General features: G+C 36.7%; 1 protein-coding gene across 1 annotated transcript in view; it reads left to right on the forward strand.

Annotated features, from left to right (window-relative positions):
- Positions 1 to 14,761, forward strand: part of HCRTR2 (hypocretin receptor 2) — a 32,325-nt gene extending 17,564 nt beyond the window's left edge. Inside the window, exons 5-9 of the mRNA XM_054280580.1 lie at positions 5,457 to 5,572; positions 10,211 to 10,431; positions 11,863 to 11,984; positions 13,069 to 13,269; positions 14,478 to 14,761. Of these exons, the coding sequence (XP_054136555.1) occupies positions 5,457 to 5,572; positions 10,211 to 10,431; positions 11,863 to 11,984; positions 13,069 to 13,269; positions 14,478 to 14,671 (854 nt within the window). The 3' untranslated portion in view covers positions 14,672 to 14,761. The remainder of the gene's footprint in view (positions 1 to 5,456; positions 5,573 to 10,210; positions 10,432 to 11,862; positions 11,985 to 13,068; positions 13,270 to 14,477) is intronic.
- The last annotated feature ends 750 nt before the right edge of the window (positions 14,762 to 15,511 follow it).

Genomic DNA, 15,511 nt, shown 5'->3' on the forward strand with positions numbered 1-15,511 from the left:
GTAGTTGCAGCCTGAGCTGAAGCACCCACTATTCAAAAAACCCCAACAAGAAACAACCAACCCAAATTCCCATGTGCTTGCAAGACTCTACTCCTATGGAGTGTATTTTCTAAACTTAAATCTGCTGGTCTTTAGGTTATGATGTGAGCCTTCACTTGGATGTGTGGAGAGATAGAGGGGATTATAATAAAGGCAAGTGTATTTGTGTATAGAGTCAATTTTTCTGTGTCTGGCTTCAGAAAGGGAGTACAAACACTCCAATTTTTAAAAATTATTATTTATATTGAGCATGAAAAGAATAATGTTATATTAAAAAGTTTTCTGAAATGGGAAGCTTTTCACTCCACTGAAAGATAACAATCCTATTTTTATCTTGCTGCCTTTTAAACAAATAATTCTTCCAATGGTGATACACCATCATTGCTAGTTATTCTGCTGGTGCATTTCGGATATCCTTAAAAAATCTGCATGTTCTAATAAAAGTTTATCATAGTAACTTGAAAGAAGAATCTTTATATGCATTAAATTATGAGCAGATTTCTCAAAATCATGGAATTGACTAGTAAAAGTAGAGTTAATAATATTTTATCAATAAGGATTTTATATATATATATATATATACACACATCCCTTTCAGAGTATAGCAAATAAAGTCTAATTTAAAAATAATTTCCATTCTCTTGAAAGTTTCTAAGGACTCCAAGTTAATTCAAGGCATAGAATATGCAGTTTTTCTACTGAATAATAGAGTTTGAAATCATAAAGGCCCACAAAAAGAAGAACAAAAGAAAAGAGTAAGGCAGTGGTTTGAAAAGAACGATGAGCCTTAAAGCTGGAAGGAGAAATAAAAAGCTAATATTTTTAAAGAAAATAACTGCATTGTTGTTGGATTTTGTTTTGCCTCTTTTGACTATGCAAATATAGAAGGTCAAAGAAAGAGCTGTCTAGGAGGATGTTGAAGGAGAAAGAAATTAATTTGCTGCTACAAATAACCCATATTTGCAAAGAGAAAGTAGAGATGTAGATGTTGCATACACTCAAGAGACCCTGAGAAAGTCCTATAGGAAAATCAATTTCAAGAAAGGGATTGTATTTTGGGTGTTTATTGCTTTGTTTAGAACTGCATACAATTAATGCTGTCTAAAATTACAGTATGTCTGATAAAATCTTTGCAGAATATCGTGTACACCATATGTTCTGAGGATGTTGAACTGTGAATGTTAAAAACTGGGACTGCAAAAAGAGGATGCTTAATAACACTTTCCAAAGTCTGTTGTAATTCTGGAACCCCAGGGCCATTGAAGCATGAGGTGCTATGGAAGAGTAACTGAAAGCCACGTCCAGGAAGATGTCAGAGATGCCAAAGCAGGAGACAGCACTGTACCCTACACAGACTTAGGGCCAGCTGCTGGAGACCATAAAAGTCTGTTGAGTGTCTGGAGGGAAGGTCTGATCAGAACTGTGACACCTGGGCTCCTCAATGGTGAACCAATGGTTGCCACCCTGACTAATAAGATTTGAGCATGCTGTTGGAAAGCTGCCAGTGGCTGCAAATGGAGCAGTAGTTCAGCCTAAAACAGGGCTCAATTTCTTTATAATTGCTTCTGGCATTCCTGAATGTAAAATTCATTGCCAATTCTAGGCTGAGGGTTTTTCATCTTGAGTACTGTCTAATAACAATATTTTATTTGGGAATGCAGAAGAATCCAACATGTGACCAATGCAGGCTCACTTAAGGAGCCAGAGTTGGCCACTGCTCTATAATAGTCTGTAGTTGCTGTGCTGAATTTGATGATAAAGTGCCAAAATAAAATAAATGTATATTAAAATGAGTTCACCATGTGTCCAAGTCAGCTAAGTACATTGTCTTATAGCTGTTCAAGAAGAGAGTATTAGCCAAAGTACATTAGCCAAGCCCTTTGCAAATGATAAAAAGAATATGGAGATAATTCTTTCCCAAAACTGCATGGCTGAGTGGAAACAAAGGGAAGACTTCGTGTTCCTTTTCCTCTTAGACTATTCATACAATAGTACAAAACCACATTGTGTTAATTCTGGAAAACAAATAGCTGGAAATTGCAGTACTACAAGAAGATTTATACATCCTGTTTATCAAAGTGTTCAAAATTTAATGAAAAACTCTTGGCATATTTTAATGTAGAAGGAAGTTAGAATATTTCAAATACTGAAATTATGCTGGGTGTTATTGTAAGTTGATAACTCAAGCACAATATTTTCAGTTTCAACATGTAATTTTAGTATTAGCTAGCCCTAAGTACTCTGACATAGGAACTTAGCTTGGAAGCACTGCATTATGTGTTTGATTTTTTTGTCCTATAGGCACCCACTTCCTAACATCCCTGATTATTAAGCTTTATTTTAAAGATGTACACTTTAAGTTGCATTGCTTCTCTATGTTGGTAACTCCAGAACCTCATGGGTATCTTCCTGAGAGCAGAGAACCTGGGAACTCTACTGATGCTCAGCAAACTTGATAGTCCTGATTTTCCCTATTCTTAAGGAAGCTGTCAGGAGTACCAATTTTGTTAAGCACTATGGCTAAAGGGACTATTTCATTTGCTAGACATATCACAATGTTTTGAGTGCTTATTTCAATTTGATTACATATGTATATGTATACATGTGTATATATGTATTTACAAAAATACAGTAAAATTCTGGCAAAAATCCAGAAGCTGCAGTTTCAATCTACCAATTTCAGGGTGGGACTGGAAGACCAAGCTTTAGAAAAATTTAAAATGTTTATAATAACCCCTGCAGTAGACAGATGAAAGCTCAATTTAACATACTGATCCTTTATTGGGTGGGGTAATTACAGTGTATGAATGAAGCTGAGTAGGAATGCTGATCTGAATCCAGTCCAACCGCTGTGACCCCCTGTTTGCTTTAAGTTTTACTCTCTCTTTCCAATAGAATAGCAGCCAGAGGCATGAGAGTCATTGTTTCATTCTTAAAGAGGTGGCTACTCCAGCTAAGAACAATCTCCCCCTGTCCTGAAGTCCATTATGGGACCATAGGACCCTTTTCTCCCCCTCGTTTCAGCTGTCCCGGACAGGCAGGACCACAGACTGATTGATGCTTGCATTCAAGGAGCCTGGAACTCGCTTGATAAATGAATAGTATCTTTAGCCAGCCCTCCTCCTTCTTGCTGCTGGGATTGTCAAACAGCTTTAAAGCTTTTCTTTGGCTTGAGAAGCTAAACAGAGTCATGTTTCTTAGGGAAAAGTTCTGCAAAGGGCTTTGCCCTGGGTGGAGGAGGGACAGGTTTCCTTTGATGTTTAGCAGCTGGCACTTTCCAGGTGGCTAAACTTCAAAGGCAAGTGTTAGGATCTTCCTCCAACCTGGTCCTCAGTTCTTTGTAGATAGCTAGGCTCATTTAATGTTTTACTTTACTTGGAATGCTAAATTGGAAGTCATAAACTCCAGATGGCCTTTTAAATATGTACCGTCCTTCCACCTGAAAGGGGCCCGGCTGCCGGCAGAGCCCTGACGAGGCAGGTGGCACCTCCTCCTGAGCACAAAGAATGTTCTTTCAGTTCTGACCTCCTGTGATCCCAGCAAGTCACGTTACTCCAGTTGCTCCCTAATCTCTCCACCTGTGGAGCATGCATGTCAATACTTCCCCTGGCTAGCAGGGTTGCTGTGAGGCTGCATTTTCTGGAATGCAAAGCAAGTTTGAGATCATCAATCAACATATAATCTCAGGTTAATGCCAATTATAATAAACCTGCCCCAAATGGTCTGGCTACCCCAGGGACATTGACAAGAGTTAGTAGCTGCAGCTGCTAGTTAGGAGGTGGTAAGTTGGTTTGCTACAGGATCTTAGAGCAAGTAAGAAGTCTAATAATGCTCATCTGAATTTTTTGAACCCTGATGCGTCAAAACTATCAAATGTCAGTGGCAGCATCTCTATTACCTTTGCTGGGAATGAACATTGGCTGGATTTTGCTGTAGCAGGTTTCCATCTCCTTCACACTGAAGGTTTTCTGGGTGTACCAGCAGGCACTTTCAGGTCCAATAGCAAGTGTGAGACTACCTGAGCCTGCATTTGAGAGTGAGCCTAGAATTTACATTGTGGTGTTCTCTTCCCTGCTATGAGGGTTGTGGGGCAAGTCTTTGTCTAACTTTGCCTGAACAAGCTCTGAAATTCTCCTGGCATGCTCTTCTTTGATAGGGTCCACAGTCTCAGTCACTTTAACAGGCAGAAAATAATTTTGATGCACCAGTTTTGATCTCATGCAATTCTTTTTTTTTTGTCTTTTCTTTTTTTTCCCCTCTTTTTTTCTTTTTTCTTTTTTTTTAATTTAAAAAGCAATCAATACAGAATTTCACTTGCAGATCTTATCATCCTGAAACATTTGGAAATTCTAGAAATTAAAATAAAATTTCCTTCTTTATCCAAGATGCAATGCTTAATATTACCTTGCAATTTAACTGTTCATGGGGTACAGTTTCTCTTCTGCTATGTGCTGTTATGTCCAAAAAGTTCTTTCCTTTTCTGAGGCCACCCAATGATGTTAAGTTGTAATTAATACCAACAATTGGTAATAGCAAACTACATTTAATGTTACAAAATAGAAGCCAAGTTTTCAGGCACTGCACATTCTTGTGTAAACTACTGATGGAGCTTAAGGTGCAACGTTCTTAAAACTCAATACAGGTGCAGCACTTCTAAGATATTTACTCTAAGCAAATAACATTTATAAGTTTTCTTTTGAAAAGAGATACATGGGAAATTAGAATACAACACTACCAAACTCTTTATTGTTAAATCTGAGTTAAAAACCATCTTGGAGATTTCCTAGGTTTAAAGCACTTGAATGTACCGATTCTATTTTTAAAATTTAATCATAATAATTAATTACTGCATCTTAGTCAGATATATTCTGCCACCAACGAGTGCTTTATGGAATATGTGTCTCTCTTCCCATCAGTGTCCTGTGTGCTGTAGTTTGCAGTTGCAGTCTTTGTACGTGAGGGATTGTGCAGTTTACTCAGGGATATGTAGTAGCCTTTGCAGAATTAAACTAATGACAGACAACCTTTCAATATGTCAAGGATGAGGTAGGTTGACTGATTACTTACCTATTTTTAGATAGCAAAATTTTTCACTTATAGTTAATATTTCATTTTTAGATAACAAAATTAATCCATCACTGTTTTAACAAAAAGTAAAACTTAACACTCCATGCATAAAGTAATAATATGATAAGAAATCTGAAGTGTGATATAGGAGATCCTTGAGATAAAAAGTATGTTTCTGATAGAGTATATCTAGAAGAGATTAAAAAACCAATCTTGACCATAATATTATTTGGTACATCTTCCTGTTATGTTGAAAAATACATGCATATCAATATGAATAATTTTCTAAGGGGGATTTTGAAATGTATGTATATTTAAATGCACATTTCCTATTTGAATTCTCTTTCCAGCTGAGGTGTACCCCAAAATGTATCACACATGCTTTTTTCTGGTGACATACATGGCACCACTGTGTCTTATGGTGTTGGCCTATTTGCAGATATTCCGGAAGCTGTGGTGTCGCCAGGTAAGGCGCTCGGCACTGCCTCTGCTTAACTGCTCTCGCAGCTTTGTGCAGATTCCCATGTACAACCTCTGCCTTTATAAACTCCATTTTGTCACTTGGGACTTTGATTTTTCCATCCATGCAGGTATACAGCCACCTTGGAGAGGCATTGAGATGTAATGAAAAATGAAGGCAGTCAAAGTAAACAGCTTTCATGTGTCTGTGAAGGGCTTTGTCTTAGAGAGAAAGAAAGCAAAGGCATCAGAAAAATTGATTATAGGTAGAAGGAAAATCTCTCTCACTTGAATGTACTGAATGTATCTGAAATGCTTGCCAAAATACCTTAGATGACCTTATTAATGCTGCTAAAATCTCCTGTAGCAGTCAAATTTAAGATTGACCTTCTCATTTTGTTAGTTTTATTTTTATTTTTCTTACTCAGGTTGATGGCAGGTCCAATCTGAACAAAATTTAAACTAGAAGGTCCAGCTATCAGTACTGGGAGACTGGAATTTCCTGATGTGAAGCTGGCTGTTACCAAAAACATTTGATGTGAATTGGTATAAAAATAATTGACACAATTTCTAATGTGAACACCTTTTTTTTTTCAAGATTCAAATAAAAATACAGGAAAGAAAACAAGAACATTAAACAAAACAAAAAACCCATCAAGCAGACAAACAAACAAAGAACATTTGAATTTAAGTGGCAAAATGATGAATGTTTTTTTCAGAAATCTTTAAAAAAATTGGTTTTTGTTTGTGAACTGCAATTTATCATGCACCTGTCTGTGGTGCTCTCTGATGTCTTCTGCTTTGTCCAGGATTTATCTATAGCTGTAGTCCACCACCAGCTGTCCTGTAATTCTGAAAAGGACAAAATACCCATCCTGTTGAAGAAATAATGCAAGATATTCCATCTCAAGTGGCTCTAACATGGTTCATATTTCCATTAACATATGGGCATGAATCACTTCTCTCTCACCAGCATGTTTGATACCATTCAATTCTGAGGTTGTCCTGGGCAGGGGATAATACCTGCCCCATCAGGAGCATTTTTCATGCAGTTCATAATGACTCATCAGATAAACCACAAATAGACTTTGTATTTCTAAATATGCATGTGATAAAATTAAAAATCAAATCTCATACTGACAGAATATATCTCTCACAAGTAACTCATACACAGGAAATACCAAATCCACTTTAAGGCTTTTTGATATTGTCCATAAGTCATAAGAGCAATTTTTGTCACTTCTAATCAGATTAGGTTAAACCAGAATTGCTTGTCAGCTTTAAATTATTATTTTTGCTTTTAATTTCTTAGGTTGATAAGATTAAATAACAAGATGGCTTGGAGATTAAATTTAACCTTTACAGTTTGAGGGGACTCTTCTCCAGAGCAAAGGATTTCTTGCTTAGTTTTAAGTCCAGGCTAAACATAGTTTATATGCTCTGCCTTGCTGAATCTGTCCTGTATCACCCAATGGCTTTATCACCATAATCCTTCTCAACCTTCTCTTCTTTACAATTTGCCTACCCTCTCGAGCTCTGCATTAACTAAGTTAATGCAAAGCAGTTTTCTTAACCTACACGTAGCTGAAATCCCTGGCTCAGATGCAGAGCAGAAGTTGAATGACTGAAAACCGACCTTTTTTTTTGGTTCCCCCACTTCCACTCCCAGTTGTTTTAGCTGGTCTATTTGTTCCTCAGTTTTCTTCTCCCAATTCATGTTGCATGCTGGCAAGGTTAGGATGATCCTTTTTTTTCAGTGACAAAAAGAGAAATTCTACTGCAGGCTTAGTGCTGTCAGTGGTGCCAAATTACAGCTGTCCCTCTGCCTGGCCTAGATGATAGCACTAAGTATAAGAGGCTGCACTAAGTGAAATTAAAACCACTGCACATCTATTATCAGCTATGACTTGGCTGCAGGCATCAGGCACTTTTCTAGGTGCAGCAGGTGTGCTGTAATCAGTCATGTAGCACAAATTTATGAAGTGCTCTAAATGTGTTCTTTGGTAACAGTTTCAATAAAAAATCATGCTGTTTACCAGAAATTCAGTTAAATATGGTGATCTTATTGCAAGGTACAAGGAGCCTTTCAGATGTACATGATAGAAAAAACAACTAACAGTAGATCCTTTCTATGCCCTATATTTTTTATATTATTTTTTAAAATGTAATGTGTTGTGCATGCAAATTTTCAAATTAAAAAGAAAAGACTGAATTACAAGTTATCTTTGCTATACTTTGTGTAATAGCTCTTAAAATTTCTGATTGTATAAATCAAGCAGATCTTTGAATTAACGACTCACTTTTATAAAGACAAGCACAATCATGCAAAAAATACTATAAATTTTGAGTAATTAATTTTAATTATTAGTAAGGAGGTAGTAATTTAGAAGTCTATGTTCTTGTGTGGATTTTAAGTCGTTTAAAATGGCTTCTGTACAAACAGAACTGAATGAACTGAATATGATGAAAATGTTGATACACCATTTGTAATACCAAGTTCCTAGTATGCTTCAATTTCCTCATGTCTGAATGCATTATCACTAAAGTACATTTGAATTAATAATTAGGAGCTTTATCCATTTTCTTTTTGGTAGTTTAAATATACCCTCCCAATCTTTGCAAGTTGATACTACATTTGAGAAATTTTCTTTGGTTGTAAGCCCCTTGACAACTATCTGAGGGGTAGAGAAAAGGTGTATAAGAAAGTAAAACTCTAAATTTCAGTACTTGTATATTCACAGCTAATAGGCTTTTCATAAAATGTTGGAATTACACAAATGCTTCAAAATTATCTCTGACTGATTAATTACCAACAAGCAAATATATACATTATGCTCCCATGTGTACACTCGTGTATATTTGTACATAAAGAATCACAGAATCATAGAAACATTTATCTTGCAAAAGGCTCTTAAGTACATTAAATTCAACCAAAACAACCATTGAATTCAACCATAACAACCATAACACTGCCAAGTTCACCACTAAACCATGTCCCAAAGTGCCACCTCTGCTTATCTTTTAAATATCTACAGGAGTGGTCTGGCAGCCCGTTCCAAGGCTTGACTACCCTTTTTGTGAAGAAATTTTTCCTTATATCCAATCTAAACCTCCCCTGGCTTAACCTGAGACAATTTCCTTTCATTCTATCACTTCTCTGCTACACCCCACAGCCAAGCAGGGCAAATCCCTTGCAATAGTACTGATGTGCAATTGTCAAGCTGGTAATTGATTATTTCAGCTGTGTGAGGGGGAATCCACAGTAGAAGTGTAAGGGGCTGAGTTGTTTTATCCATGTTGTTAAATCCATGGATACGTTAGTAAAAACTAAATGTTAGAATTTATTCCCAGTTTTGCTTAATGGATTTTCTGCTCACTAGATGGCAACTTTGCCAAAATGTTCCAATAGTTGTAAATCATGTTTGGTGTGTACATAAATGCTGAACTAAGGGCTTGTCTGAAGATATTCACACACAACTCCCACCCCAGACAACAAATAAATAGACCAAAACCAAAAACCAACAAAAAAACCCCCACCTAACCCCACAAAACCACAACATAATAGGTTTTCTAGAACAATTCTGAATGTGCATGCTTTTTATCTTACTTTTATCTTTCTTAAATAAATACTAAATTTTCATAATTTTCTGGTCTGTTTGTCTACATAAGCCCTGGTTAAAAAAAAAAAAAGTTACAATAGACAATGTGAACTTTTCAGATACTTTTGAAGTTGAAATATTTCTCATGAGCTTAGTCACCCTACACACAGTTGTACTACACATAAATAAAACTGTATTTCTAGCCAAAAGGTTTTCACACTGTATGACATTGAAAATATTATAAATGTAATTGTAATAGAGTTCTCTGAGAAAGTCCTTGATATCTGCAGTCTTTCACATTTTGCTGCAGGCAGGAAGTAATTTAGAAGAACTGAAGCAAAATGGTTTTACTTGCCTTGTCTTATGTGAGGGCACAGGAAACAAAAAACCATTTTTTTTAATAGCGTGGTCCTACATGCAACTCATTGCATGTCTTTGACTAATCTAATTCTTCCTGTGTCTTGGCAGGACAAGGTGATTTCCATGAATTCCCTCAGTTTAGAAGAACTTTGCAGAGAGATCCACACTTCAGCTGTGATTATTTCTTTAGCTACTTCACTGTCATATGAGTTGCATGTATGGAAGTTTTATGGCACTTAAAGCTTTGTAGGCTGAAAATCCTTGTTTTCCAGTACTGAAAAACTGTTTGGTATCTTATATTAGCAGCATATTAATGGGGAAAGCTACTCTGCTATACAACAAAACATTTAATGTAGAACTTTAAAGCAACGTAATTGCAGCAATAGGGTTGGTTTTGTTGATAGTCTGAAGATGCGGGCAAGACAAGGTATGTGGGAAGTAAAGAAAACTTGAGGACATCAGTTGATATCTGTGTATAAAACACAATTTTTTATGCAGTCCCTCTTGTGTGTCTCAAATTCAGTTTGTTTCCTGCAGCTACATCAATTAAATTAATTTAAAAATCCTTTTTATCCCTGTGAGCTTACACTGTGTATGTTGAGGTGTCTATTTGTCTTGTTATATCTGCCGACAAAATCGGTTTATTGAAATGTTTTTCAAAATGCCCTTTATTCTGTTTGCCTTAGATCCCAGGAACTTCTTCTGTTGTTCAGAAGAAATGGAAACCTCAGCAGCCTTCAGCACAGCCCCGAGGGCTGGGACAATCAACAAAGTCAAAGATTAGTGCTGTGGCAGCTGAAATAAAACAGATTCGTGCAAGAAGGAAAACAGCACGTATGCTAATGGTCGTCCTTCTGGTTTTTGCACTTTGCTACCTACCAATTAGCATCCTTAATGTCTTGAAAAGGTAAAGTTTATCTCAAAATAGAAACACTTGGTAAAGCTTTCTGTCTAAAACCAGAATTCTCTGTTACAAGATTCCTTTTATTCTGACAGATACTATTGAAGGATAAGCTTACTTATTGCATGATAAAGAAGTGGAAAATAAGCATAGTATTGCGAGAAAATAATATATATAACACATATATGTTTATATATATATAACCTATCCATTGTACTTAAACTAGAGGCCAGATTGTGGAACTCTTATTAACAAGATCTTCCTCATGAAAATGATCTAACCTATCTCCTCTTTAAACCTCATCATTTATGTGGAATTGCAGCTTGTTTGCTGTAAATGCCCCCATGGAAGTGCAATCACCTAAAGCAGCAGTTGAAGGTTAGCAGCAGAGTGCAGTGTTGTGGCTTGGCTCTAAGGGCTGTGAAATGCTGAATTCAAACCTAAGCTACTCATGTACAGTTTTGAGACCCTAGATTAACACTTCCATTGGTCCTATGAAGCTGTATTTTAACTTTTTATCTTTTTCTCTCTGTGCATTTCGTATGTGATTGTGTACACTCTTGGTATTTGTACAGTGCCTGACAGACTGAGGCTTTGCTAAAGTTACACCTCATGAGTCCCCCGGAATACCAATAAATAATGGCACACAGCAGAAGATTTGAATATCCTAAAAAAAATGAGCATGTTATTAGTGTTTTTTTAATTGGAGTGTTATTGGAACATTTTAGTTTTTAAGGGAGATTTTCAAGGTTTACATACATCCTACTCAATTCTAGCTTTTCCCTGAGGCCTAATTTAAATTCTTTTCATTCTCAAGTCCCTTTGTAGGAAATTTAGAGAGAAAACTATTTCCAGAAGATGATTCATGGCTCCTACAACATGAAAAAGAGGAGATACACAGGCTACATCAACAACAATAGCAGAGTAGGCCCAGGGTTAGATTTTCATGTGAATGTCGGAAGTGATGCGTAAAGAGTCTGGAAAATGCAGATTTCTCTGGAGGGCAGAAACTGCTACAGTAGCCTCAGGTTTGGGGCCAGTTCAGTACCTTTTCAATTCCAGAGATATTTGGAGAGTGGCCTAGAGAGTGTCTTGGAGAGTGGGCCTAGAGCCAGGAAGATCAGTGACATAAGTACATCAAAAGCAACTTTTCCTATCTTTTCTTGGCTTATGTTGCACCAGATGACTTTAATTACTTGGCAGAAAACTTGTGCATCTTCACCATGGTAAAGTCTCAGTTGTGCTAAACCACCAAGACAGGAGGCTGAGGGCTGGGGAGAGGATTTCTTTCTCTCAAGTGAGAGAGCACTGCTGAATCAGCCTTTTTGTGGTACTGCAAATAGGTCATCAGAGATAATATCAGGCTAGAAGTTGTAAAATTTTTTAAGATGAATTCCAATTTTGCGATCTTTCAGGTTTGCTTTTCTCTTTCTGTAGGGTTTTGGGGATGTTTAATCATGCTGATGACAGAGAAACTGTATATGCCTGGTTCACATTCTCACACTGGCTTGTATACGCAAACAGTGCTGCCAATCCTATTATTTATAACTTCCTCAGTGGTAAGTTACTGTTACCTAGAATTCAAGTTTAATGTGTAATTTGAATGTAATGAACCATAGCAAAAATTAATGACTGTGTAACTTCAGCTCAGCTCCTCCAGTGGGAGCTAGATCCTCTTCCTAGAAGAAGTTGCCTGAAGTATCCCATTACCCTCAGCTGTCTACCAAAAAGTAACCTGGAGTGTGCCAGGGCCTGAGTCCAAGTGCTAGAGTGTGACATTAATGTGGCAGAGAAGTTCCTGGCATGACTTTGATCTGAAACAATTACCATTCCTCTAAAGACTCTTGAATGCTCTCTGGCAGGTAGCACAGTCTGGGGGCTGTCCCCAGCTGGTGTGTTATATCCAAGTCTTGGGATTTGGAGGCTGTGAGTCTTTAATAGTATCTGCATGGCCAGACTGTGCCAAGTAGGGTCAACTTCAAAAACCAGCCAGGATGCTGTTTACTTGCTAGTATAGATTTCTCATAGTTTGTGTCATTTGGCTTGGAGAGCAGAATGAGGACCTGACCTGGTAGTATTGCAGCTAAATACAGGGAGGCAAAACTCTATTGATCCTCACTACATATTGGCCCACTGTAGTTTTTTTGTGGTGTGTAGTATGATAATGATCTGAGCAATTTCCTCTGAGCCCCAAAAGCATGGGATTGTCAAACATTGTGAATCTTCTTCTAAAACCTATTAATGATAAAACACAAACTAGCCATGCTCTCTCATTTCAGATATCAAGTAAGGATACAATCATTCAAGCCTATATGTGCTCAATTATTTTTATGTTACATACGTAAATGATCAGCGGACTATCTATGAGGTGGTGTCATTAATCATTCTAGTTTGTCCATTCTGTCCAGCCAAGAATAATTCTGTCTTCACATCACACCTCACATGTCTTCTTACAAAGGTTGTCTTTTTTCTGTCTTTCTCCAAGATGATTAAACTGTGATTTTCTCCTTTTGCATTCGAAGAGCATCTGGGTGGTTCACATTAATTTTGCTTTAGATAACTCCTTTATATCCTAATCTATAAAGTTTGATGAAATGCAGTTTATAGTACAATTTTTTCATGAATCATTTTTGTGGTTGACAGGGAAATTTAGAGAAGAATTTAAAGCAGCATTTTCCTGTTGCATCTTTGGCATTCGCAGCCACCATGACGAACGGTTCAACAGAGGTCGTGCCAGTACAGAGAGTCGGAAATCCTTGACCACCCAGATCAGCAATTTTGATAACGTTTCAAAACTTTCAGAACACGTTGTATTGACCAACATAAACACAATTCCATCAAATGGTACTGCATCTATTACTCACTGCTAGTATACTGGTCCCTATGCCTTTTGATCCCATAGAAGGAAATTCTAATTCTGCATCCATCAATATTGGGATCTGAGCACAAAGAGAGAAGGGTGTTAAAATTAAGAACTGACTTAATTTTAAGAAGAAAAGAAAATTAAAAGAAATATTTTATAGAATATGCCATAACTTTGATTTTATAATGAGGAAAGAAAATTTCTCACATTTATTTCAAGTCATGTTGCAGATAGCTAGGGAGCAAAGCAGACATGTTTTATACAAATATTTTCTTTGGATACCTACTTCTTTTAGACTCCTAAGTAAATAAAGAACAAGTATCTGAGAGTATGAAAATTATTTTCCCTATCATTGGACTGGGTATATAAACAGCTCTTATCTAATTAGCTGAAGTTGTGGTATATTTTATAACAAGTGTTTTACCAAAACTGAGTGTAGAGATTGAACTACTGTTAATGTCTTTTACTATTTCAAATTATCTGCTTAGCATGCATTCTGGTGTGAGTTAGGCTGATCAAAAGAGCAATTCATATTAATTTATTTTCCAAAATTTTTGTTCTTTTTCATGGTAGGCTATTACACATTCCTGAAGTGAAAGCCACTTTTTTCACTTAATGTAGAAGGAATGGGGTTTTTCACCTGAATTCAGTAGCATTGCCATTCCTTTATGTACAGCACAAGCAAAGTTACAAATATGAAATTCATATGACACTGTGGCTATAAATTATGTTTTACCCTTTGTTTCTGATTTATTCTCTTCTCTCTGTCCTCTGCTCATGGCAGGGGAGTTAGACTAGATGGTCCTTAAATGTCTCTTCAAACCCAAACTATCAGTGATTCCATGACTGATTTATCAACAGGAAGCCATGGTGCACTGCTGGTCAGAAAGGCATCTGGATAAGGAACCACAGGGCAATGTACTTAATAGTGCATAATAATAAGTAGTAGAACACATTAAAATGTTGCAAAGTTTAAAAATCTATATTTATGCCTTAGAAATGCCCTTAGTCTTCAGTCAAGAAGCTTTCACTTCCAATTTTCAAATGCAATTTGAAACATTTTCTGGAAGACCATTTTACTAATAGATAATCACCTGCATAGTGTTCAGAGAGAGATACTCAGAGAGTCAGTTAGCCAGCCACCTGATACAAGCAGTGAAATTATTTAAAATCTTTATTTTGTCTACAGATATCCCAGCGATGCTCAGCCCATTGAAGTCAGCAGAACTGCATCTCCACATACCTGGGATGAACATGACTTCAAACATAGATGAAGCCATGAGGGTTTCTGCAGAAGACACTGTCAAACCAGAGAATGCAGAGTGGGATAAATTTGTCCCTAGCATAACTAAACTCACTTCGATGGAGCTACAGCAAGGATGACTTTGGCTCAATACACTACAACTGCCACAGAGTGTCACATGGTTTTAGCTGTGGTACAAACTACAACTGGACAAAGGGGTTCCTTCAAAATAACTGCCTATCCTCTTTTTTCTCAGTCTTACAGAAACCTACTTACCTCAGTATGAGCTAAAGAACATGTCTTTACAATTCTTTTTAAGGATTGGATTGTATCATACTTTGTAAATATTGTAGATATTTATTTTTATATATTTTAGATGCTGTGAAATGTTCTAAAATGTATCATATGAAGAAATCTAAGTATTTGAAAGAAAGCTCAAACACCATTTATTTATATCCTCTTTCTATAAATGATTGATTCATGTACAAAGAATGCTTACTTATGCACTAGTGATATTCTGGCATTACTTTGCACTTCTTTTTCTGCAAATCCACTTGTAGTAAGTTCTATGTTTCTTATGGAACTTTCACTTCAGACTGACTTGGGGAGAGTCCACATTACTTTTCTAAGTACAGACCTGCTTCTAAGATGTGAATCCAAAGTGCTGAAAGTCACATATTTTCATAAGATTACACTTAAACAGCCTTTTATTTTTTTCAGATTTGAGTGCCTAAAAAGTAACCATTTAAATAAAACTTATGTGATGCTCAAAGGTGCTATAGGCTCAAATTTTCTGCTCAGGCCAATAGGAATAACAAGTGTCAGCACCTCTGAAGGACTGGACATTTTAACTTTGGTAGCTCGTTTTAGTCCATGATGTGTACGTGTTGCTCCAGAAGATCTCTGAAAATCTTTAACGTAGGGAACATTAATTGCCTTTCGTTTTCATGACTTCCCTCTCAACTGCCATTTATAACTAA

This window comes from Melozone crissalis, unplaced genomic scaffold, assembly GCF_028551555.1.
Source record: "Melozone crissalis strain CALT ecotype California unplaced genomic scaffold, PUWL_Pcris_2 ptg000027l_1, whole genome shotgun sequence".
Classification (NCBI taxonomy): domain Eukaryota; kingdom Metazoa; phylum Chordata; class Aves; order Passeriformes; family Passerellidae; genus Melozone; species Melozone crissalis.